This window comes from Canis lupus, chromosome 3, assembly GCF_048164855.1.
Source record: "Canis lupus baileyi chromosome 3, mCanLup2.hap1, whole genome shotgun sequence".
NCBI classification, from domain to species: domain Eukaryota; kingdom Metazoa; phylum Chordata; class Mammalia; order Carnivora; family Canidae; genus Canis; species Canis lupus.
In genome coordinates this window covers 80,674,991-80,701,394 of record NC_132840.1, presented here as the reverse complement: position 1 = coordinate 80,701,394, position 26,404 = coordinate 80,674,991, and the positions used below count along the sequence as shown (strand labels likewise).

Sequence of the window (26,404 nt, the reverse complement as noted above, 5' to 3'; positions counted from 1 at the left end):
TGTAGCCTTGAGGTGTGTTAAGATACAATATGATAATAATAGCTAATAATCTGTAGACTGCTTGCTGAATGTGCTTTGTGTAGCTTGGACAGATAAAGAGAACATTTAAATAAAATAATACCTAATTGTGAAAATTTACTGTAAATTATAACCACAATCAGACTTGAAGCACCAAGTAATAATTACTTATACACTGTTGGGCTATGAATCCAAAGTAGCATGGTCACTATTCCTGTTATTGTTTAACTTTCAGTTTTTAGAGCTAATTATCAAGTTTATAGACGACTTTGCTTTTCCTTCCTTTTATTTCCCGTTTTTGGCCATTTCATTGCCCATTAGCTTTGAACACAGGGCAAGAAGATAGTCATAATATTATTAACCCTGGCAATAAGTTTGGTGATAAACCTTTAATAAAATGGTACTTGGGATTTATCCCTTTGAGTTTATTTGAGTTATTATTTCTGACACCATGGGTTATTGGAGTGGATATTTCCGTGCTTAGTTCCAGAGGCACCTGATCGGCCGACCATCTCCACGGCATCGGAGACCTCCGTCTACGTCACTTGGATTCCTCGGGCCAACGGGGGTTCTCCAATCACTGCCTTCAAGGTTGAATACAAACGGATGAGGACTAGTGATTGGCTGGTGGCAGCTGAAGATATCCCTCCTTCCAAACTTTCTGTGGAAGTTCGTAGCTTAGAGCCAGGTAGTAATATTCACACATTTCCTTTTTTTCCATCTATGCCATCTATATGACTTTAGGTGTATATTTGTTAATGATGTTTTATTCTTCCAATTGTTAGAGTAATGCAAGCCTATTGTGTGTAAATTTGAAAGCAGAGAAACTAGAAAGAAGAGAAGTCACCCTAAACCCACCCATCCATCCAGAATTAAGTATTGTTTACCCTTTGGTATATTTTTTGTGGCCTTTATAGATTTTTTTTCAAGATTTTATTTATTTATTCATGAGAGACACAGAGAGAGAGAGACAGAGACACAGGCAGAGGGAGAAGCAGGCTCCATGCAGGGAGCCCAATGTGGGACTCGATCCTGGGACTCTAGGATCATGCCCTGGGCCTAAAGGAGGTGCTAAACTGCTGAGCCACCCAAGCGTCCCCCTTTATTGATTTTTTAATACAAACCAGGATCATACCAAAATGTCTCTTGACCTCATTTTCCCTATATCATATGTACACTCCAATGATGTTAGAAATTCTTCAGAAATTCAGTTTTTCATAACTATATATCTATATAGTATACTTTACTTAACCCATCCTATGTTCCTGGGTTTTGGATTCTTTTTAACTGCCAATAAGTAGAAATGGCATTGTAGTGACATCTTCGTGTGTATGCATGTGTAGGTATTTTGCTATGATTCAGTGTTTTAAGAGGAAAACTGCTTGTTATTTGACTAAAACTGTTTGATCTAATGATGAATCCTACTTAGGCCTATGGAAATGAGAGAACACTTAATGCTTCTTTGCTTTGTAAGTTTTGTTTTAGCAGAAGGAGCCCCCCATCCCTGCCACCACCCCAATATCTTGAGGCTGTATGCCAGAAGTTAAACCATAACAAGAGAAAAGCAGTAACCATAAATCTACTCTCATTGATTTTATTTGTTTAGGTTTCATGACCATTTTGCTTATGGGCTTTTATATGTATTTAGTGATAAATGCCTGTGTTTGTCTAAACAGGTAACATGAGCCTAGGAGCCTGTAGGTATAGTTGAAAGAAGGTGACAAGTTTTAAATATGGGTGAAGCTAAATAGCATTTTATAGACAGAAAACATGGTCTTCAGAAGCCCAGTGCTTATTTCTGAGCCATCAGGAGACATGCTGTAGGAGTCTAATTTATTCTTTAGATTCAGAACTTCAGAAACTCACAATCCTTAGTTTTTTTTAAAAAAAGTTCTTAATATGTAATACAAATAAATACCTTCTGTTGTAGTTTAAATCTGCTCCCTCTTGTCCTATTCTTGTGAAATTGGAGTGACATCTACTGTCATCCACAGTGTCCCTTCATAAGTGTATTCGCCGTATTAAACTTCGCTTCAGTTGTTTCTTTCAAAGGCAAAGAACCTAGTCTCGAGCACAGATACTTTAACTAATACTGTATTTGATGGTTATGACTTTAGAAGATGATAGTGAAAAAAGCACACATGCTCTTTCCTGTTCTCTACCCACCCCTTCCATGACAGACGCCATTTACCCTTCATGGCATTGTCTCCCGGTGGCTATGCATAAGCTCTTGGGATCTGGATCGGGGCATATTGGACAGGCACTGCCAGTTGGCAGAAGCTGGCACGTGGGTTGGAATCTGATTACCATGTAGACTTCAGAGCACGTTTGTTAGTGTAGATACTTGAGCACAGTTGTCATATTTTGAATATTGGACCTTCAGTCGCTGTATAGCAGTTTTTTAAAAACTGTTTTTTTTTCCTCCCTCAAAAGGGTCAACGTACAAATTTAGGGTCATCGCTATCAACCATTATGGTGAGAGTTTCCGCAGTTCAGCGTCTCGTCCTTATCAAGTGGCTGGGTTCCCCAATCGTTTTTCTAACCGTCCCGTAACTGGACCTCACATCGCATACACCGAAGCTGTCAGTGATACTCAGATCATGCTCAAGTGGACGGTAAGTGGGACATCTTCTCTAAAGGAGACAATTTTCTAGTTTGGTCATGTTGATGATCGATTTACTATTCTCATGAGATGGTATTATGATTAGCAAGAGTCAAAAGTTTTTGACTTTTAAGTGTTTGGCCATGTTAAGGATTGATTTACTATTCTGATGACATGATATTATGAAGAACAATTTTTTTTAAAGATTTTATTTATTTGAGAGAGAGAGCACAAGCAGGGGAGCAGCAAGGAGTGGGAGAACAGGCTCCCCGCTGAGTAGGGAGCCCCATGTGGGGCTTGATTCCAGGACCCCAGGATCATGACCTGAGGCAAAGGCAGACGCTTAACCAACTGAGCCACCCAGGTGCCCCTGAATAGCAAATGTTTTTAACTTTTTTTAATTTAGTTCGCCAACATTTAGTACATTCTTTTTTTTTTTTTTTCATTTAGTACATTCTTAGTTTCAGATGTAGTGTTCAGTAATTCATCAGTTGTGTATAACACCCAGTGCTCATCACATCATGTTTTTAACTTTTAAGTGAAGGAAAATTGAAGGGCACAGATATTTGTCTAAAAGCACATGTGGTAAGGGGGGCAGGATTAAAAATAAACTTGTCTCTTCCGCTCTCATCTAGGTGTTAACTTAATTGCCCTTTCAAGATTTAATTTATTTTACACCAAATATCCTTTTATGCCTTTGAACCTTGTGAAATATACTCTATTTTTGCTCAGCCCTGACAGTAAACTAAATGCTCTTGATACCTTTGACCACCTTCCAATTAAATTGAAAATGGCCATCAAAGATGTTTGCAAAATGAAGCCACACAGATAAATGAATCTTCATTGCTGTGAAAGTTACATTTATTTTTGTCTTTGACAAGTCTGCACTTCTCTTTTTTAGTACATTCCATCAAGTAACAATAACACTCCCATTCAAGGATTTTATATCTACTACCGGCCAACAGATAGTGATAATGACAGTGATTACAAGAGGGATGTGGTAGAAGGTAAGTCCCCCTGACAAGCTGGAGTCCCCGTAAAGAGCTTTGGATGGAGAGGGTTTATAAATATTATGGAAAACATCATCCCATGTTAAGATAGAGAGATCATGAGATGTTATGTACAGTATTACTTTGACTTTTTCCCAAAGAAAGTCTTTTCCAATTTAATATATGAAGCATCTGACATTTTGGTTAGAGAAACGGTTACATGAGTCTGAGGGGTATAAGATTTGTCAGTAGTTTATCTGAAGAAAAATTTTTTGTTTTCTGTTTGTTTTTTTTTTTTAATGAATAGTATCCTGAGGATCAAAGCCACTTGCAACTTTTAGCTAGATTTTTAAAAAACAATGTCTCAGTCCCAGTTCCATTGAAGTCTATACTAGAATGATTGCATCTTGGGCGGGTTATCCGCTTTTAGAGATGCCGTATATGTAGAGTAAAAGCCAGCCAAGATAGTAAACTTTCCCCTGCAGTTAAATTCTAATCCACAACTTTGCATGTGGTCTGAAGGCTCCAGATGGTCAGGCTGGCCCCTGCCTACACCTGCTGCTGGTCTAATGCACCTGTCCCCTCTCTCTGTGTCTTCTGTGACCCACTGGCTCTGAGTTTCCTTATGTGTACCAAGATCTCTCCTGCCTTGGGACTATGACACATGGCAATTCCAGCTGCCTCCTCTGCTCCTCTCCCAGTGTTTGATTCAGGGACTCCACTTTTCTGTTCTGTGCTTAAATGTTATTTCCTCGGAGAACCTCCACCGCTGTATGTGAGATACCCTTGGTGTAATTCCTAACTGTGACCTTTATGGTTCTCCCGTGGAGTTCATGAATGGTTGATATGTAAGGAGTGTATGTTTATGTGTATGTGTGTGGATACATGAAATTATTTACTTAGTTGGTCTCCCCCAGTAAACGTCAGCCTTTTTGTAGGCCAGGAGCCTTTGCTCCCAGTGCCGTATCCCCAAGCCCCCACAATGGTGCAGTGTTAAGTATTTATTGAAGGAAGGAATGCTTGGAGTCCAGAAAGAACCATGGAATGTCTGGGGATAATCAGACTGGAAAAAGGATGATGAGCCAGCAATGTGACAGCTGTCTTCGAATATATAACGACTGTTACGTGGAGGAGGAACTCAGCCAGTTGGAGAGGGACAGCCAAAAGGAAGTGGTGTAAGGAAGATCCCTCCAACAGCATTTTTAGCAAAGGCTCTCCAACAAAATTAAAAATTCCCTAATTTTGGAGGAAAAGCTGGATGCTTATTGCTCAGTGATAGCTTGAAAGGGATTCTTGCTTTGGGAGGAAGGCTCCTTCCAAGGCCTTTTTGCACTGCAAGGTTCTGATTCTTTGAACTGTTAACATCCTAAATGGATCATGTCGGAGAATGGCCCTAGGCCAAGGTTATTTTCCTACAATTTCTTGACATCAAATACTGCATATTGTTTTTGTTATATGTAGTCCTATAATAAATTCATTTAAATCTGCGATATCAGGTTTCCTTAAATATTGTGGCATTCCTTTTAATGTTTATCCAGTGGAATTACTTTTGTAAAGTAGTAAAAGGTTATCATCTGAGTTTTAATACATGGCACATTAGGTAGGTGCTCAGTAAATATTTTCTGAATAAAAGAATGATTATTTTTCTTAATCTGGAAAAGTAGGAAACAGATTAGTTTCTAAAATCTGCTTTAAACATGAAGAATTGAGGAAATGAGGTTAGAGACTTGTTAGTAGCCAGACTATTCTCTGAAGTTAAGATAGTAACTATCTTGAGGGAGAAGTGACCGGAAGAAGCATGGGGAGGACTTTTTGGGTGCCAGTTAATATTTCCTTTCTTGAAATATGTTCAGTTCGTGAACTTCCATGAACTGTTTGGTTATGGGTACTTTTCCATATGCATATTTCACTTTCTAGAAAGGCTATTCAAAAGAAGAAATGGTAAGAATTGTTAGTAACTGTTCACTATATTGGAGTCCTACCTGGGTCTTTTTTCAAGTTTAGCTGGGTTAGGAGAGTGGGTCTATTAGACTTTTATTTTTTTAATCTTTTTTTTAAGATTTTATTTATTAATGAGAGACACAGAGAGAGAGGCAGAGACATAGGCAGAGGGAGAAGCAGGCTCCATGCAGGGAGCCCGATGCAGGACTCGATCCCGGGACTCCAGGATCATGCTTCGGGCCGAAGGCAGACACTCAACGCCTGAGCCACCCAGGCGTCCCTTTTTTAAGTCGTTTGACAGAGTTTAAACATTTGCTGTAAAATAGTGCTAAACAGGTAAATGTTAGTAAAGTGAAGACCTTTCTCTGTTTCTCTCTACGTGTCACTCTTTTCCCTACCTCTCCTGGCTCTACTCTCTAGAAAGAGCCACCGGTGACCAGTTTTTAAAGGATATTCTCTAGTTAAATCTTTGAACTTTTGCAAGCTTGTGTGATGTGAATATCGTGTGTGGAGCTGGGAAATTACTTTACAGGAGCTTTTGTATCTAGTAGTAGTGTCTGCAAATGTGAGTTTTGCCTTCTGGTTCACAGAGACCTTGTTTATAAACTCAGTAGACGGAGCAGTTAGATGTTTAAGTGGGCTTCACTGTGCTGTGTAATTTGCTTATTCCTTATTTTCAAGTTTATGCATTTGAAATTCTTTTTGTGGCTGTCTTAAACTATTGGCCTGTTCTCCCAAACCAAGGAACAAAAGCATTTACCCTTAGCACGTAACGTTTTCTTCAAAGTGAAGTTTTAGGTTACTTATGTGTATTGACTCAGAATTGTTTAAGCTTTTGGAAAAAAAAAATCTGAAACTTGATTACAGTGTTAAAGAATATGCTAAGAGCGATTATATTAAGTTCCACATTGGGACAAACCGTAAATGTCTCCAGCATACCAGTGCCTGTGTGATGAATATTTTTATCTTATAAAGTTAAGTTGAGTCTCAAATAAATCAGAGTATCAGGAATCCTAATCTTTAAGCCTGTGTTTTGTTTCTTGCCTTTTCTAAAATATCCTTTGAGAAAAAAAATTACCATTTAAGCAAACAAAGGATATGCTGGTTGGTTGACTTTCAACCTGATAATACACTTAGTTGTCTTACTCATCAATGATCAGTAAAGACTTTTTTTCCTCTGTTCCTACTTCCTGTCACTTAGCCCTCCGAAGAATTACCCTAACAGTGGAATATTAATTTAACCAGATTTGTGTCCTTTTAACAATTTTCTTTTATTTGTAACATATCAGAAGCGTGGTGCAATTCCGTTTTGACTAGGGCTTTGAAAGGAAAACTTCAACTGCAGTGTGGTAATTATTTGGGTGAATGTTTATAGGTAGGTGAGCATAGGGCTGGGTGAGGAAAGACCCAAGGACAGCGGAGAAAATGGAAGTCTTTGAGAAAGTTTGTGGAATTTAGAAATCTATTTCAGTCTTTGAATCAAGGTTTGAGTCAACTTTATTGTAGGGCCCTCTTTACACTCATAAAGGGGGCATAGATTTCTTCCCTTCTTGAGCCTTTCAGAGTCCCTTGATCCTAGAACAAGCAGATTCTCTTCCATGTAAACTGTGGGTCTTTATGAATGAGGGGTTTTGTGGTGCTGACCTGCCAAAGGGGTTGTGTGTCCAGTTTGGAGTATTTTTGTCCGTGTTGAATTAGAAGGGAACCTAGTACTCTTAGTCCTGTCCTCTGAGTAGACCTGACTTGGATGCTTGGTTTGGTTTTGTTTTTCCTCCCCCTTCAATTAATTCTTAAATCAGTAGGTGGTATAGTTGAGCTTCTAAGGAACTGTGGAAACAGTTTGAAGAGGTGTTTTCTGAGAGGGATTAGAGGTGCTTGTAGAGCTAATTGAATCTGGCAGAAGTGTCCTGTTTATTAAAGGCGTCACATGCTCATGGAGGTAAAAATGGGGGGCAGTTTATATGGGAATGTGCGCTTGAAGAGCGTTTCTAAATGAAACAATTGGCTGTGGGCCATGGACAACAGAATCATTCTGTTAGAGATACTTGTGTGGCTTGGGGACCCCGACTCAAAGGAAAAGAAGTAGTGGGAGCAGGAACCCAGAGCTTCCCCTAGTAGATTTGCTTTTTGATTATTCTCAACCATTTATTCAGGCATGTGCTTATCTGTCCATTCATACCATGTCCAGTCCAGTGGGATTGAGAGTTTTCTTTTCTTTTTTTTAAGATTTTATTTATTTATTCATGAGAGACACACAGAGAGAGGCAGAGACACAGGCAGAGGGAGAAGCAGGCTCCCTGGGGGAGCCCCCTGTGGGACTCCACCCCAGGATGCTGGGATCACGACCTGAGCCAAAGGCAGATGCTCATCCACTGAGCCACCCAGGCACCCAGGTGCCCCAGGATTGAGAGTTTCTGTAAGACCTGTCTTGTAACTACATGGTCACTTGTCCTGGGTAAGGCACCATTTGCTGATCTCACTTATAGTATTCCTTTCTGGTGGGTGGACAGACTGGATTGACTCGCTAGACTAAAATGGAACATCAGAGGATTTGAGGGTTTTTTTAATTTATTTCACCTATGGATAAAATTAACATGTTTTATAAAAGACTCACCACTAATTATTCATATTATTTATTTATAACGGAACAGTATTACTACCAATGCACAGGTTCAGCTTTCAATCATTGTACCTCATGTCCTTTGTTTCCTGGCATGTAACCAAAATTCTATTTATCTGTGGTGCATTACTAAAATACTTCTATGAAGGATGTTTTCATTGCACAGACCGACTCTACAGTGATATGTGCTGTTCCAGCCTCGTTTTGAGACGACCCTTCAGGTCGTACGCTATGTAAAGCTCCTCTTTTATTTTTCCTTTCTAGGTTCAAAGCAGTGGCACATGATTGGTCATCTGCAGCCAGAAACCTCCTATGATATTAAAATGCAGTGCTTCAATGAAGGGGGAGAAAGCGAGTTTAGTAATGTGATGATCTGTGAAACTAAAGGTAGGAGACAAATGGGAGCTCTTCCTTTTTCCCCAGCCGGTACTGGAATTTCAAACTCTGCATTATTCCTTCTGACTCTTGATATGTTTCCCTAAGGAAGCATCTGCTCTGGACCATTTCCTAGGTGCAGGCATTAAGACTGTCCCAACAGAAAATATAATAAGTTGGCTAGAGCACTTGTCTTAAACATACTTTATGTAGGCATGGATCGTAGTCATGAATTCCCATGTGACACCAAGTAAGTCACTTACCTTCTTTTTTCTCTTTACGAAGAGAGTAGAAGTATTTGCTGAATAATTTCTGAGATTGCTGAGGGAATTAGAATACTGGAAAACAAAAATATAATTTTAAGGAAAAGTGCTTCATAGGCTTAAAGTGGAAACTTTCTGGAGTGACAGTTATGCATAGCACTGTCTACTGCTTAAGTGTGGTGGTTAAGTTCAGAATCTGCAGTGCGCTAATGCTAAATTGGAATTCTCAACTCTGCCTACGTGCGTAGATGGACTGTAAAGTATCTTCTGTTTTTAAAGGTGGCGATAGTACCTGTGAATAATAGAAACAGCTGATGTGGCTATTTACAAACTCATGTCCCGTCTCAGTTAAATTTGACAGAAAAAGTGACTGTTTTTGACTTCTGGTTTTTTTTAATTAATTAATTAATTAATTAATGATAGGCAGAGACACAGGAGGAGGGAGAAGCAGGCTCCGGGCCTGGAGCCTGACGTGGGACTCGATCCCAGGACTCCAGGATCGCACCCTGGGCCAAAGGCAGACGCTAAACCGCTGAGCCACCCAGGGATCCCCGACTTCTGTCTGTTTTTAAGAACCTGAGAAAATTTCCCAGAGTCCTCACTGGTCCCCCACCCCCATTAGTCTCAGTGGTCAGCACTCAGTCCAGACCATTCCCTAGAATGGAATGATTGGTCAGGAGCTGCTCGAGTTGTGTGGGGTTCGAGTGGACAGCTGAATGAATTTGGGCCTCTGAGGAGCGTGGGAGGAAGAGCCTGCTGAGTGGGCCAGGCTCCAGGTGATTTTATGTGCCGATTTAAAAATGAAGAAACTAGGGCTCAGAAAAATTGAATTATAAAGACAAGACATAGTTTCATCTTTAACACTAAGTCATGTGTCTTTCTGCTGCAAAACCCGCCTATTAAATCCACATTTAAGCATACATATGCACGGACCTTTAGATTTACTTTGGTTAGTATATATTTGAGGGGCTTTTTGTAGTAGTCACTGCTTTGCTAATGGGCGTTTCTTACTTGCCTCTAGAGTATTGTGATACTTGGGGCAAAATTAAATAAAAATGAAATTTATCGTCTCTGTCCCCAAGACCTTTAAGAATCTAGCCAGGCAAAACACAAAACACAGACAGCAGTGTAGTAACTGTATTGTTTAAGTAGCGTTAGAGGCTAGCCGTGTCTGTGATAGTAGGCCTCATTAATTGACTGAGAAATAAAAGGTTCTACCTACAGACTTCCAGGTCACTGACAGATGAAAATACCTAACCATTCATATTGAATGACTTTCTAAAAGATATTACACAATTTCCAGCCTGTGGAAAGAGATTGTAGGATACACCATCTCTGTTTTTAAAGAAATGAGTCAAGGTTCTTGTTAGCAACAATGATTGTCTTATCTTTAGTAATTCAATAAGGTTTTCCGGGAATGACAGAGGCGTTGAGGCCAGCCATTTCCCCGTGCCCTACCAGATCATAGCCTGTCATAGTTTTTCTTTAGTTCTTTGGCTTCTCTTTGTATCTCCTTGCACCAGTCTTGTTTCATGTTCTTAAGTCTCTTCTTCTTCCTCCTCTTCCTTCTGTTTTTCCTCTTTCTCCTCCTCTCCTTCTCCCTAGAGTTAGCTTTCTCTCCCTGTTGATGTTGATGCATCTGCCTCACTCACCATCCACCACAGAAATTTTTAGCTTTAGCAGAGGCTAGCAAAATCAGCAAGCTTGGTAGAATTATGAATAAATAAAGAGTAAATGAAGAGCGAATAAACCTGATGGACTTCCCCACGGGTCATCGTGATCTTTAATGTATGATCTGCAGCATCCACGTTGCCTCAGAAAGTCATTTGTTTTCTTTAGAATTGGCAGGGACCTTGGAATTATCTAATCCAAAATACCACCTGAAGTAGGAATTTCCTTGAGTCTCTGCCAAGTATTTATCCACTTTGCAGTGTTGAAGACCTCTTCCCTTTGAAAAGTGGGCTCTTATTTGTGGATTCCTAACTCTATTCTGCATAAAGGTGCTAGAAAGTTGAACCCCAACATAATGTTTATTGAAGTAGAATTTTTTAAGGATCACTCTGCTCCAGTGGGTTGTTAAGAGCCATAACAGGAAATATGATATAATACCTAACAGTAACAAAATTGGTTGAGCACTGCCATGTGCCAAGCTCTGTTCTAAGTGCTTTACATGATTAACTCATTTATTCTTCATTACAGCCTTACGATAGAACTTTTTAGTCTTATCTCTAGTTCCCACATGCAGACCCTGGTTCCTGGAGGTTTAAGTCATACAGCTAATTATAAGTGGTGGAACTGAATATATACCTGGGCAGTCTGCTTCCAGAGACGGGGCTATCCGCCGCTATGCTCTGCTGCTTTGGCATTTAAAGCATGAAGAACATGTTATTCGAGGACAAAGAAAATGGGGCTTGAGTCTCATCTGTTATTAGCTTTTGTGGTCACTATTTTCCAGAATATCAGTGAATTAGGTAGAAGAACTGCGTTTACATGGACTCCAAAGGTTTTTGGTTTTGGACTACTTAATATTAAGTGTGAGGTTTTTGGAATCGTATATAATTATTTGAATGGCCCAAAGTCATACCTTTAATATCAATCACATAAAAGAGGCATAATATTTCTAATTTTGAATCTTACTCAGCTCAGAGTATGTCACACAGAAAGGACTTTTTGTCTCATCCGTAAGTTGAAATATTGGGAGTCTTCTACAGGGACAACTGAGCAGATTATCATATAGCAGTTTGGGTTAGACCAAGGGTATTTGTTTCTCTGATTTTATGATTTCTCTAGAATTTGTGGACTAAGACTTTGGCACATCAGATTTTTAAACTTTTGAGTCCTCTTTGTGACTCATTGGTGGTCAGATCATCTCAGTAACAAGTGTAAACAGACTGGCTTGTATTCCTAACCAGACCTCCTTCAGAGAGTAAACCATTTCATAGAGTCTGTATTCACTCTGACATCATGTTTTCTTTAATATGTCAACTAGTGAAACGTGTTCCTGGAGCTTCTGAGTATCCTGTCAAAGACTTGAGTACCCCTCCAAATTCTTCAGGAAGTGGACGAAATGTTGGGCCTGCCACCAGCCCCGCCAGGAGCAGCGATATGTTGTATCTGATAGTTGGCTGTGTGTTAGGTGTGATGGTCCTCATTCTCATGGTTTTCATTGCAATGTGCCTGTGGAAGAACCGCCAGCAAAACACCATACAGAGTAAGCCATTCGTAAATATTTCCTTGTCTTTTTGTGAAGATGAGTAGGAAAATATTGTTAGAATATTGATCTCTAAGACTTCTGTGTGTTAGTGTCATGGTATAAAACACATTAGAAACTCTTCATTCAGGGGAGGTGACTTTAAAACTGTTCTAGCTGTCAACCAGAATAAGTGGAGCATCACATTAAATCGCCCAGTAGAAATAAACAACAAAGCCAAAACCAGGCAGGTCTCTTAAGTAAATAGCTGGCTTAGTGCTGGGAAACTCTGGCTTTGTCAGACCACCAAAGAGCATGAGTTCTTGAAGCATGAGCTTTGGAATTGTTGCAAGAACACCTTCATACTGGTATGAGTCTTGTCAACAGGAATAGAAAAGGCTAGAAATGAGGGGGAAAGGAATACTTGTCTAAGTTACTGTGACTGAATGACACACATTAAGGTACCATGGTCCTGCTTTAGTACCCGAAGTCAGTACGGCTCCAGACTGGCACCTTTCCCCACTAAGTGTCTCTAGTAATGGAATGCTGGTGCTGTCAGTGATGGTGCTGCATGAAAACAGATGATGAACCCCTCTTCCCTCTTTTTCTTTGACCATCCCTCCCTACCTTTCTTGTTCTCCCAGCTATTATAAGATAGGGGAATCATTAGTCTTTAGTGGGAGAAGGTTTTTTGGTTTCCCCTTTGACCCCAGAATAAAAGAATCCAAGCTAACAGCCCGGGGGGAAAAAAGGTGATTTATTTTTACTGAATTGGTGCTTTCTAGGAGATATGGAGAGAGATGGTGGTGGTGGTGGTGCCAGGCTGAAAGGCTTGGAGATCATTTGATTTGGGTCTTTTCCTAAATGGTTTCAATGTCATTGACTTTAATTGTGTGAGTGTGTGATGAATCATTAAAAGAAAAGTGTTGCTTTCCTTTTCTGAGCAAGATTTATCTGGCAAAGGTCATTTTCCTTTGTGACTTGGTCATGTGTTCAAAGATGGAAATCTAGGGTAGAATATTCATTCAGTCATTTATTCAGAAGCTACTCATGGACTATCTTTGATGTGCCTGGCACTATGTTAGACAGTGGGGATGCAATGGTAAAAATGTAAACCTGGTCCCTGCTCTGTCAGCTTATAGTTTAATGGAAAAGATAAGCAGGTATGCTGACAATAACTCACCTGTGCAAGAAGTTCAGAAATAGGAAGAAAGACACCTAATCTAGTCTTGACATGCTCTAATACCTTTGAAGAATTTAACAAAACTCTGCCAACAAGTCCTGTACAACTTAGGTGCTATATTTTCTCAGGGCTATTACACTTTTTTTCTAAATATATCTAGCAAGTGTGCCTCTGGAAATTGGAACATTGAGGCAACTATTTAAGTGCTTTTAATATACGGAAATGGAGTAATTAGCCTTTGGCCTTTAGTACCCCACACCTTTCACATGGGCTGTATTAACCAAGGAGCTGATAGTCAGTGAATGTATACACAACTGCATCCTTTCATTTGAAAGTGTTGTGTAAAAAAAAAAAAAAAAAAGTGCTATTTATTACTATTTAAAATATCCTACCTAAAGTTTGCCTTTTGTTGTTGTTGATCTCTCGGCACTTTGAAGTGTGTGGGAGTTTAAATACTTTTTCTTAGTGCTGCCAGTACTTAGATAGTTTCAACTTGCATGATTTTTTTAATTCTCTTGAGTAATTTCTCTCTGGTTAATTTCTCTTCCCATTAACAAAGCCTTAATTAACTCAGAGTTCCTAGCTATCTTCACACAAGGAAAGAGCAATAACTTTCTTAAAGCATTATCTCATAATTAGACTTTAAGTGAACATATTTAAGGCATTTCATTTTAGTGTATTTGTAGTTTCTTAGGGGTTTATTAATAAAACTGCCTATGTAAGAAGATTGTCTTTTTCATTATCTTACCTTTTCTTTTTTTTTTTTTTTTTTTCTCTCTTAACAGAGTATGACCCTCCAGGATATCTCTACCAGGGGTCAGATATTAATGGGCAGATGGTAGAATACACTACTCTGCCTGGCACAAACCGGATAAATGGGAATGTTCATGGAAGCCTCATAAGCAATGGAGGTCTCAGCAATGGCTGCTCCCATCTTCACCATAAGATCCCTAATGGAGTCAATGGAATCATGAATGGAAGCTTAAATGGAGGGCTTTACTCAGGGCACACAGGCTCACTAACCAGGATGCATATGGATTTTGAACATCCTCGTCACCTAGTAAATGTAAGAGACCTAATGATAGATAAGGCCTCCCTGTGCCCGTGGTGCCAGAGAGCAAGAACAGGGCTGGCCTACTTGCTTGGCCTTTGTCAACATAGAAACCTCACGGGTTTGTTGAACTGGAAATAGTATGTATTACTGGCAACCCCTTCATGTAGAGTAATCTTGGTGAGCTTTCTATTGTCAGGTGATAGTACGTTCATCAATTTGGTTTATATTTTAAAATTATTTCACAGTGAAAGTGGAATACTGGTAACAAACTGGCTGGAAGTTATTCTTGAGAATTGGAAATACCATTGGGTGTAGAGTGAACCCAATACTTTAAATTTGCTTTATTTAGAGCAAAGTCTGAAAACTCATATGCCTAGAGGAGTCAGGCAGATCGTGAAACTGAGCAAAGCAAGTTGAGAATGAGACAGAAGCAGTGGAGGCAATAGCAATCTGGAGAGCTGCAACTCACACCAGTTGTTGGCACGCAGAATGGAGGGCCTGGGGTTACCAGGTTTTCTGATTTTTCAAAACATCTTGTAAATCTAGGAAAAATTGCCAGATTATATACACATTGGCAATGAATTCCAATTTTTGAAAGCATTGTGTAGGCCACATGGAACAAGTCCACAGGCCACCAGATGGTGACTTCCGCACCATAGTGAGTTTCTTTTGTTTGTTGTATCCAATGTGTGGTACGGTTGTGGCCTGTAAGATTTTTGTCTTTTATGATACTAGTATTTCTTAACTACAGGATAGGCCTTGAAAAATACTTTGTTTCAGAGATAACTCGGTGATATAGTTTAATTTTTGAAATGGGAATAAAATGACTAGCATATTTTACATTTCTGCTGGTTAAAGAGGTTCTGTGCATTAGGACGTTTGATTTATGATGCTGTTTGGATATGCATCCACATTATTTCTCAATCAAATAGGTGATATGTTTAGTTGATCATATTAAGCGCTCGTTGAGGTTTTCATCATTGTTCTAAATACAGATAAATTTGCCGTAACCCACAAGGTGCTAAAATTAGAAGAAGTTTAGAGTTTTTTCATCCTCAACTTCAACAAAGATTTATTAAAAAATATTACATTTGGAGAACAAAACTATAATATATATTTGTATCTTAAAGCTGGACATCTGATGGGATTTCATATGATCTAGTCTTAGTGTTTTATAGAAAAATACCTAATTTGCTTGAGTGTGTCTCATTACCAAAAGAGAATAATGATTTCATTATTTTATGTGGAAGGACATGGCTTATATTCAGACTTTCTAAACTGTTTTTGTCACCATTCCTAGTCCAAACTACTGACATTGTCCAAGAAACTAAAGGAGAGAGCATTAAGGTTTGAGTAGCACTTGCTGTTTCCATAAGAAGAAAAAAATAAATCTGACATTTGATCAAGGATTTGGACACAGCAGTTTGGGGTTTTTTGAACAAAGAATTGCTATTTAAATAATAGTTGCCCTTTTTAGGTGTACAATTTTAGAGGTTATCATCTGTGGTTTATACTCACTAGTTTTCTTACTTGTCTTTTCCGGGTGGGAGGAAATGGAGAAATTTTAAAAATACTGGCGATCTTAAAAGAATCATTGAAAACACTTTGATGTGTTTAGTGATTCGAGTAAGCATATTACCCCGTAGGTTAACTTCATTTTGTGAAGCTTTGGAGCTTATGCTCACAGACTGAACGTCACAGAGGATCTTCTTTCTCTCAATGTTTTCTTAAAAATTCCTGTTGCTAGTTGGATCAGGAATGTTGAGAGACATTTTCAGTGCTTTTGGTTTGCTTAGATTCTGGCTGTTGTTATGAGATGAATGGAAATGGAAAGTATTCTGGGAAAAACAATTGCCTGAACTTTCCTTAACCTTGAAGAGCTGCTCTGGGCTTGGGTGCAGTGTGACAACCTCTCCCCCCCTTATCAAATTCGATTCTGCTGTTTTTCCTCTGAAAGCAGAATTTTTCCTCTGACCAAAAGGCTGGTTCAATTCTGAACATGAGTTTTGAAGAACTCTTGCCATTGTATATGTCAAGCAAGCATTTTACAGTGAGGTATGTGTTAATCCGGGCATTTTTCTTAATTGCTGGGCAGTTTCCGCCAAAAGCAACATCAAAATATTAATCCTCCCCTCCAAGTCATTGCTGGCTGAGAATCTACTCCATCTGGAAAAATATAACATGTTTTAAAACTTAGTGTAGTCAAGTGAGCAGACCTAATAGAAATAATTACAGGAAAATGAAGATGGGTTTATCTTGTGACATCATTCAAACAGATTTCCACCCCATTTCTCCAACTGGCATCATGTAAAATTCTTCCATGACTGCTAGAAAAGTAAAAATGGACAGGAGGTTCTAATGTACAGTGTGTATTTGGGGCCCAGGAGATTTGAACGCCTGAAAGGGAAGTGAGTAAATTTCTCCATTTCTGTGGCTCCTTCCAGGAAGAAAATATGTGGAGCGAAAGCATGGCAGTTAGTGTGTAGAGTATGGTTTTAACATTGTGCAGAACTCAATTGTGAATATTGGTAAATAGCGACCAGCACAGCATTGTTCAGGGGTTGGTTAAAATAGGCCGTGTAGCCCATTTCTCCCTGGCCTGGCTCTTCCACTGGGGGCTGTTGGGTGACTGGTGTGTGATATCTTCACAGCGTGTATTTTTCTTTTTCCTTCTGCTCCCTTCCTGACCAGGGTGGTGGAATGTACACAGCAGTGCCTCAGACAGACCCGTTGGAGTGTGTTAACTGTCGAAACTGTAGAAACAACAACAGGTACGGGACCCTGTATTTGCTCAGGTTGTTGGGAACACAGCCTGGTAGGACTCTTACTACCCCCCCCACCCCCACCCCACCTTCACCAAAGGACGTTCTTGAAATTTTAAGTAAGACATAAATCTCAGAATATGGAGACTGAAGTGTAAGGCCATTACTAATTTTTTGGCCCTGCTTTACAATTGTTTTTTAAGATTTTATTTTTTTGAGTGAGAGAGAGAGCATGAGCAGGGAGGAGAGGAAGAAGCAGGCTCCCCACGAGCAGGGAGCCTGACATGGGACTCTATCCCAGGACCCCAGGATCAGGACCCTTGCTGAAGGCAGATGCTTAACCAACTGAGCCACCCAGGCGCCCCCTGCCTTACAATTTTTAGCTTTCTGGGCCTTGGTGTCTTTAGGTGAATGGACAATATTAAAGATGTCGTTTCTCACTGAGATGGTATTAAAACGTTTGATGCTTGTGAAGTACTTATAAGAGAGCCATTCTCTGTATACAGATTTTATCTTTTCTCACCTGTTCTTTTCTGCTCTGTGTTTTGAATAAAAGCACTCTGAATGTTAGGGGGCAAGTCCTGTGGATAAAGGAATGTATATATAGTAATATTACTGAAATTTTCTTACTGGATTATGGTACTTTTTTTATTATTCTTAAATCCTTGTGATAATTAAGTAGCAGAATCTCACTTTTCCCCCCCACTTTCTTCTAATTTGAGGAGTTTTTAAAATACCGTAAGAGCCATATGTACTCACAGTATTTCAAACAAGATAGAAATATGTGGAGTATCATGTTCCACTTAAATTTTGACAATATCCAGGAAGCTTTCAGGCTGCCTCTATATATATAGTAACTCCAAAAGATTTTCAGATATTCTGTTGTATTAAAGTTGTATCCATCAGAAACTTTAGTTCTTTTTTTCCTGTAACAATGGTATCGGGTTACATGGTCTCAGAAGCCCTCCCCAGCTCTAAAACTCTACAATTTAAAAATTGTGTTAGAGTTAGTGCATAAAATAATGAGTATGGACTGGGGTTTGGCTATTTCATTATTGAAATGGGGTGGGACCTATATTTTTTTTAATTAATGACAAGGCTAAGTGTTGTGTCTGGAGGTTATCAAAACCAGAACTTGGAAATAGCCAGGTTAACTATAGAATCAACAGTACATTTTTCAACATGTGTTTTGAGAGTTGCAGAGCAAAAGCAATAAAACTTCATGGAGATTTGTCTTTATCGTTTATTTAGCCCCTCTTGGGGGGGGTCTGTGTTAGCAAGAGCCATCCACCTATTTTGTGTACTAAGATTGTTTGTTACATTTCTAAAAATTCTTTCTGACCCTAGCTAAATTTTAAGATATCTATAACATGGAAGTCGTATTTTTGTCCTGAGCTGGTTGTAGACTTTATCACAGTTTGTTAGGAACATGCTAAAGATGCTTCATACAACTGGTAAGTAATCAAATAGACTTAATTAAAACAAATGGTATCACCTAAAAATATCATGTATTTTCCTTTGTGGTTCTTGTGACCATGAGCTGATCTCCATCAACGCTGGTGTTAGAGAGATGTTGTAAGGGACCCTCTGGCCTAAGAATAAGTAGAAAGAGGCTTTGCCATTGCTTGAATCTGTGATCTTGAGAAAGTTATATAATCTCTCTGTGGCTATATCCTTATCTGAAAAATGGAAAATTGCCCTAGGAAATGTAAAAATCATCCCAACATACTCTGATGATAGATTTTGATAATTTGCTGCTAATCATGTCTTTATGATGAAGTTATCATTGTGGTACCAAAAATACATCCCATTTCCTTAAAAGAACTTATATAACCAGTATCTATCATCTTGCATATACAATCATGGCCATTTGTGTGTATGTGTGTTTGTGTGTGTGTTTGTGTATATGTATGAGTGTGTGTGAGTGAATATATGTGTATAGTATTGGGGGCTTTTGTTACACAGGGTTTTTTTTCCTTTAAGAAAATGGAAAGTTATATTTCTGTTAATTTTTCAAGTCGATGACTTCTTGATTTTATGTTCGGGGCTTTTACTTTTATTTGGGAACATAGGTGCATTCTCATTAGCTTGAGAAACCCAGCTTCTGTTTCTCCCTGGCTTAAACTGACTTTTTCCTGCATGAGAGTCTACCTGTTTAGGGCAAGTCTTGGCTTGTCTGCATTGCCTCCAAGGTTAGCCAGACATCACACCTGGCTCCCAGGAGCCATTATGTGATTTTGATACTTAATGATTGGCCCGATAAGTATCAGTAAGTACCTGCCTTCATCTCTGGAAAATTGGCATCATTAAATGTAAGTGTCTAACTCTTTTCACTTTGAAATTGAAAACAGGTGTCTTTCCTCAAGACCCCCAAATGGCAAAATCTGTAATAAGCTTTGAATGCTGAGGTAGATGACACATGATTTACTCCCAGCATATGCACAATTTTAGTCCATTTACACTTTTAGAATACTGACATTACTAAGAATAAATTTGCATTTCCTAATGCCAAACTAATGAGTACACAAAAAGAGGCATAATCTCAATTAAGTTACATGAGGGTTTACCTACGGGTGAAGACAGGCATACCTCGTTTTGTTGTGCTCTGCTTTAATTGCACTTTGCAGGTATCGTGTTTTTTCAAATATCAAAGGATTGTGGCAGCCCTGCACCAAGCATGTCTATCAGCGCCCATTCTCCAACAGCATTTGCTCACTTTCTGTCTCTGTCCCATTTTGGTAATTCTTGCAATATTCCAAACTTTTTCATTATTATATCTGTTTATAGGGATCTGATCAGTGATTATGACTCACTATCAGCTCGGATGATGGTTAGCATTTTTTAGCAATAATGTATTTTTTAATCAAGGTATGTACATGTTTCTTTAGACATAATGCTATTACACACTTCATAGACTATAGTATAATGTTAACATAAGTTTTCTTTTTTTTTTTTTTTTACATAAGTTTTCATATGCACTGGGAAACCAGTGAGTTCATTTGACTTCCTCTATTGTGATATTTGCTTTATTGCAGTGATCTGGAAGTGAACCTCATTATCCCCAAGGTATGCTGATAGTGTGGTTCAATGGTTATCACACTTCAACATACATTAGAATCAATTAGGTGATTGTGAAAACACAGATTACAGGGCTCTACCCTTAGAGTTTCTGATTCAGTAGGTACAGGGTGGTGCCTGAGAGTTTGCATTTCCAATGAATTCCCACTCATGCTGCAGCTGCTGGTCATGGGACCATGTTTTAAGAACCACTGGAATAATTGGGCTAGTGAAGTTCAAGAATAGGGTAGCAGGATATAAATTGGAAAGCTGGACAGAGTTTATGTCATGGATGACCCTGAATGTCATGGTTTAGTAGTTTATTTAATAAACATTTGTTGGGCACCTGCCATATACAGGGTACTGACCCAGGTCCCCCCTGCAGAGAGCCCATAGTTTAATCGTAGTGATTCACAACAGAGCTCCAAGTACAGTGAGTAGGGCTTAAGGAAGCACATTGAATCTTGTAGTTTTACATTTAAGTAATGGAAAAGATCCTTATTGTTTCAATAGTAAAGGTGCAGGGAGGGATATGAGATTTTTTTTTTTACGTTAATCAAAAGTAGGGGATATTGGTTAAATGTTGAAAAACAATGGACTAATAATTGCATCATATTTCTCTGGAAGATTTTTGAGAAGGGGAGCCGTGTTTCCAAGAGATGTGTTTAGACTTGATTAGTGGTAGCTGTACACAGGTGGGGTTGCAGGTAGGAAACCAGTTTGATGGTTTCTATAATGAAGACCTTAGCTTCTGTGCAAGGAATGGATGTAGAAAGGAAGGGACCAGGGAGGCTCCAGTGTGAGAATCTTTTTTTTTTTTTTTTTTTTTTTTAAGATTTGTGTATTTATTAGAGAGGGGTGGGGAAGGAGCAGAGGGAGAGACACAATCTCAAGCAAACTTCCTGCTGAACATGGAGCCTGACATGGGGCTCAATCCCGTAACCCTGAGATCATGACCTGAGCTGAATTCAGGAGTTGGATTCTTAACCAACTAAGCCACTCGGGTGCCCCTAGAGTGGGAGTATTTAGGAACCTTGCAAGCAGAGGGGTCAGAGGTGAAATATGATTGAAAGCGGGTCATACAGAGCCATGGTGAATCAGCAAGAGATTTTTAAGTAGCACAGCATTGTGCTAGAACATTCTGGATGGAGGTTGGAGAATAAATTAGCACAGGAGACCAGTGAAATGGCTAATTGCAGTAGTCCAGAGGAGAAACCGTGTTCTAGGATGATTGCAGGAGAGGTAGAGAGAAGTAGATGGGTTTGAGAGATTTAGGAAGTGCCAATTAAAAAAAAAAAAAAGACAAAAAAAAAGACAAGTGATTGGTCTTGGGGATTTGGCCATTGACTGGGGAATCTAGAAAAAAAGGAAGGTTCAAAATGAATAGAATGTTTCAAGCATGGACGGCAAGGTAATTGCCATGGTCATAGTCATAGAGACAAGGAACTTAAGGGCACCTGGGTGGCTCAGTCAGTAAGCATCTGCCTTCAGTTCAGGTCAGGATCCTGGGATCCAGTCCCACATTGCGCTCCCTGCTCAGTGGGGTATCTCCTTATCCCTCTCACTCTGCGCCCACCTCCCCACTGCCTGCCACCTTGTGCTCACTCTCTCCCTCTTTCAAATAAATACTTATTTCTCTCTCTCTCTCTCTCTCTCTATATATATATATATATATATATATATATATTTACTTATTTATAAAAATATTTTATTTATTCATGAGAGACACACAGAGAGAGACAGAGACATAGGCAGAGGGAGAAGCAGGCTCCATGCAGGGATCCCAGTGTGGGTCTCGATCCCGGGACCCTAGGATCACTCCCTGATCCAAAGGCAGACGCTCAACCACTGAGCCACCCAAGTGCCCCGGGAGTCATCCTGTTAGTCACCTTATTAAACTTACCTTTATCCTGGGTGGCTGTCATCTTCCACAGGTGCCTGAGAACTGAGGAACTGAGGCAGTCTTGCTTGGGGCCTGTGCCCCACACAGTCTTACCAGCACAGTGTCCTGCCCTGCCTTCTTGGGTTTAAACTTAAATGTATTTTGGGGAGTGGGCTCTTAAGGAACAAGTCAGTGCCAGCCTTAGACCCCTTTTATCATCCCTCTGTTGCGATAATAACTATCTGGAGAGAAAACATCTTTATCATCTAAATTGGAATACTGGTGTGAAAATTTGAGAACAAGGAAGAGAGGGGAATGTGCACTCCAGCAATCTATGGAGTTCTGTTTGATTCTAGCACTTTTGTGGCATGTTGTAAATGACTGCCCGCTTCAACCGTATTCAGTTAATTTGAACCCTTTTCACGTTTTGTTTTGTTTTCCTTTTCACGTTTTAAGAGTGTTATGTAATAGCTCACCATGACAGCTAGAAGGAGGCATACATAATGCAGCTTTGTGGGGAGCCCTACACTAAAGACTTAATTGAGAAATACTTATGCATCTCAAGAATGTAACAGATTTTAATGAAATAAATCAAAAGCTTTCCATCCTCCTCCTCTCCTCAATTTAAGAGGCAGTGGCGCAGTTCTGGATATGTAATCAGCTGGAGATTGTCAGTTACTTGGCTAGTTTAATGGGAAAGGATTGACGTTAAATCCCGCCTGTTTACCATCAGTCTTGATAATTTGTAAAAGAGTAGAGGACACTGATGGAATAAACAGACCCACGGACCGAGAGGTCCCATCAGGAAGGAACAAGAAATGAAGGGTCCTAGAGAGATTGGAAGTGGGCAGGAAGTAGCTAAGTAAAAATCAACTTGGAAAAATGCATATATAATCCATCTGGGAAAAATAGTGCAAGCTATACCTCACTGATGGTCAAAAGGAGGAATAAAATTACTTAGTGCCTAGGAAGCACAGATACTATGAATGATCTCCAAAGTTTTGCCTGATGAGGACCTGGAAAGCCTGTGTGTTACTGCGCTTGGGGACACTCTTTCACCAACTTGGAACCTTCCACGTCAGTCGGATCTATGTAGATAAAAATAGTGTGTAGAGATGAGCATGCAAACATTTCATTATAGTACTTGCTCTTTCTGGCCTGCGAGTTGAGCTACCCAGCTGGTTTGTTAAGTATGAAAATGACTACTTATTGAGTACGTCTAAATTCTTTCCCCTAGCAAGTGAATTTGTTATGACTTCATCCATCTCCTGTTGCTGATCACGTAGCTACTTGAGAACTAGCCATAAAAACGAAAGGCAGAAAATACACAAAACCTAAGACTTGGTTTCTTTTCCAGCTCTGGTAATCTTGCCTAATTCCCTAAGGAAAAAATTTCAAAACACTATGTCTAATTTTTAAAATTGATCAGTACCTTCCTTTTGGGGAAGTTCTGTTTTTTGTACTTCTAAGATGGAGAAAAGAGGGCCCGTTGTCAGGGAATCCAGTGGTTAGGGTAGTGTTTTTTAGTCTTTTATCTGTAAGAGAGCGTGCATGTGCGCTTGTCACGTTCAGTAATGCACTCATTTATTGTCACCTATTATGTGACAATTACCAGTAAACTAATTCCCAGAGGGCAGCTCCCACTCTGAGACTGGGGTCATTGCATCCGATGAAGAATATACCATGAGAATGGAGGACAGTGTCCCTCATGGCCCTGGAGGAGTGTCCTCAGGTTCTGTTGCGTAGTAACTGATGAGCCTCCAGAAATAAGGGCTGGGTCAGCAAAATGACAGAGACACTGAGGCAAGAGGAAACAGAAATGAGCTGAACATTAAACCACCACCAAGATGTGACTGTTTCAGAAGTCTCAAGAACAGCCTCATGAGCATAAGTATCACACACCCAGGAGAGTGATGGATAGTGAGTCTTTGCCCTCTGGGGACAATCAAAAGAAGAAAACTAATGCACGATTTACACAAGTTATCTAATCGGAGCAATTCTGTATGTAGCTGAACAAATACCCAACTGTGTAAACGGAAATGGAACACTTGGCTAGGAGATATTTCAGAGGTCCTAGATAGTTTTACTGGGAAGTCCAAAATACATTTAGTCGAATACTAAAGCAACATATTCATCCAAGCACGGTCCTATGCCACTACTCCAATCTCTGATTTCCCAGTGTGTGCTATTCAGATGGTTGGTTAAAGAATATTATTCTTACGACACTAGAATAGTCATTTTTCTCTCTTACAGGTTTGTCAGGTCTGTCCTGTTGACTGAATGATATCTTAGTAAACTAACAGGTCCCAGACCACCTGAATTCGTTTTAGCACACATTTTTGTACATGGCAAGATGCCCAGAGTTCTATTTACTCAATGTTTTTAAACTTAAAATTAAGAAAAGTAGTTTCATTGAGCCAGAGACAACTCAGTGAAAACTTTCACTCTACCTTAAGCCAATAATAACTGTAATTGAAGGGTTATTTGAGAAGCCCGAGGCAGTGAAATTACAAACTCTTTGTGGCTGCATGAACTGTAAAATGTGCGCTGTGAGAGCATCTTGATGAATGTCATGTATTTGCAGATATACTCATCTGACCTCTTCCGTCTCTCACTGTCTGTAGATTTGGGTCATTGAAGTTTACATGTATACAGATATTTTTTGTGTGATTCCCTGACAGCTTTAGAAATTTTAGTTCAAGTGTTAATCAGTAAAATTGTTTTCACATGCTATATTCCTAATTCTCAGGACAGGTATTCTATTTCTCTACATTTTATTTTTTTATAAACATTTGTATTTATGTATTTGAGAGAATGAGTGAAGGAGAGAGAGAGAGAGAACATGAGCAGGGGTGAGGGGCAAGAGGGAGAAGCATGCTCCCCACTGAGCAGGGACCCCGACATGGGGCTCGATCCCAGGATTCTAGGATCGTGACCTGAGACACTTAACCCACTGAACCACTCAGGTGCCCCTATTTCTTTTTTCTTTCTTTCTTTTTTTTATATATATACTTTGTCCTCTATGCTTGTATCTTAGCATGTAATCTGCAAGCTGAAGCCATTTTTATGCCACAACACATGTAGGTACCTGGCATAGAACAAAATTATTTGCATGTGGTTATCTAAATTCCTGATGATTAGGAGTTAGGATTTGATATACTAGAAAATTTTAAATCAGTTTGGTTTATCCTGTTGAAAAGCGGGTAATCTAACTCAAAGTGTGATCTTACGGTCAACACCATTCTGTTAATGGAGAGAATCACGATTCAGAACAGCAGTAAACAGTTGCTGTCATCTGTTTCAAGTTATCTAAAAAATAGATATCAAAGAAATGGGAATAGTACACTTGTACCTTTTTTTCCTTATTAAATACGTGTCATTTCTTTTAAAACATCTGTGTATTTCATCTGTGTGTTGACTCCAGTGCGGAGAGCCAGGTTATCATCCATCACGGTTGGCCATGCTCCTCGGTCTTGGCCGCCTCTTCCTTCCTGCCCCACACATGTAAGTCACCACTGCTGCCTTGCAGGGGTGCCTTACACTCAAACTGTTAGGCTGCCCTCACACCTCATTTTAAAATCTCATCCTTGGCTTTGAATGAAAGAAATGAGCAGAAAAAAAGAAACTAAAAGGAAGGAAGCAGAAGACTTGAAGGCTTCTTACTATCATTCGGTGAGTCTTCGTTATTTTATGTTAACATTATGAAATTTCATTCATCTTCTATCGCCCTAAACAAATCATTAATTTATGATATTTTGTTTTTAGGGAACTTCCTTGTTTTCCTAATTCTGGCAAGTATTATTATTTTTTTTTTCCTATAGTTGAACTTTGCTTCTTTTAGATGAAAACTTTCTTCTTTCTGACCTGACAACACTTTTTGGTCTTTTGGGTTTCTAGGACCTCTGTGTTACTTCCAGATTCTTCAGAGAAATGTGGCAGCAAGCCAGAAGCTCAGTTAGTTTGTTTTACACCATCACCATTGGGAATTTTTTTTTTGAGGACCTGACTGTGTGAGCTGTGTGTCTCACTATTTTAAGAGCTTTGACACTGACGACAGTCATTGACTGTCCTCAAGGGATTGAAGTTTAAATCAGACAAGTTTGAAACCAACAGATAAAGGAAAACCCGGACAACAGAGCCAGTGTTGAACAAGGACAGAAATAACAACGATGGTGATACAGGAATCTTCAGGGGTAAGTGTATCTCTTCATTCTCACTTTAATGGACATGTCTTATCTTTGTACTGGGTATTAACAAGGTATTACGAGGTATTTTCCAGTTAGTTTAGTCATTGCTCCCTTACCCCCACTATAATGAATTTACTTGCTTATTTAAAAAACTAATGTTTTAACATTCATTAGTTCAGCATTTTCGAGGTCCTGCTGTGTGCCATGAACTGTGTGCTTGGTGCTGGAGATTATGACTTTAATCAGAATCCCGTATACGTTACTACTTTACCACTTCTAGA

At 39.4% G+C, this 26,404-nt stretch overlaps 1 protein-coding gene across 9 annotated transcripts in view; it reads left to right on the top strand.

Annotated features, from left to right (window-relative positions):
- The window catches only part of CDON (cell adhesion associated, oncogene regulated), a 99,308-nt gene that overhangs the window by 63,977 nt on the left and 8,927 nt on the right, over positions 1 to 26,404 (top strand). For 5 of the 9 annotated variants that reach the window (XM_072822624.1, XM_072822621.1, XM_072822622.1 and 2 more), the window contains 7 exons: positions 503 to 706; positions 2,452 to 2,633; positions 3,522 to 3,627; positions 8,435 to 8,557; positions 11,798 to 12,019; positions 13,967 to 14,247; positions 16,927 to 17,006. In XM_072822624.1, coding sequence (XP_072678725.1) covers positions 503 to 706; positions 2,452 to 2,633; positions 3,522 to 3,627; positions 8,435 to 8,557; positions 11,798 to 12,019; positions 13,967 to 14,247; positions 16,927 to 17,006 — 1,198 coding nt within the window. Of the gene's footprint in view, positions 1 to 502; positions 707 to 2,451; positions 2,634 to 3,521; positions 3,628 to 8,434; positions 8,558 to 11,797; positions 12,020 to 13,966; positions 14,248 to 16,926; positions 17,007 to 25,360; positions 25,728 to 25,833; positions 26,130 to 26,404 lie in introns of all 9 variants that reach the window. The other 4 variants (XR_012028835.1, XR_012028836.1, XR_012028834.1 and 1 more) reach the window with 4 other exon arrangements.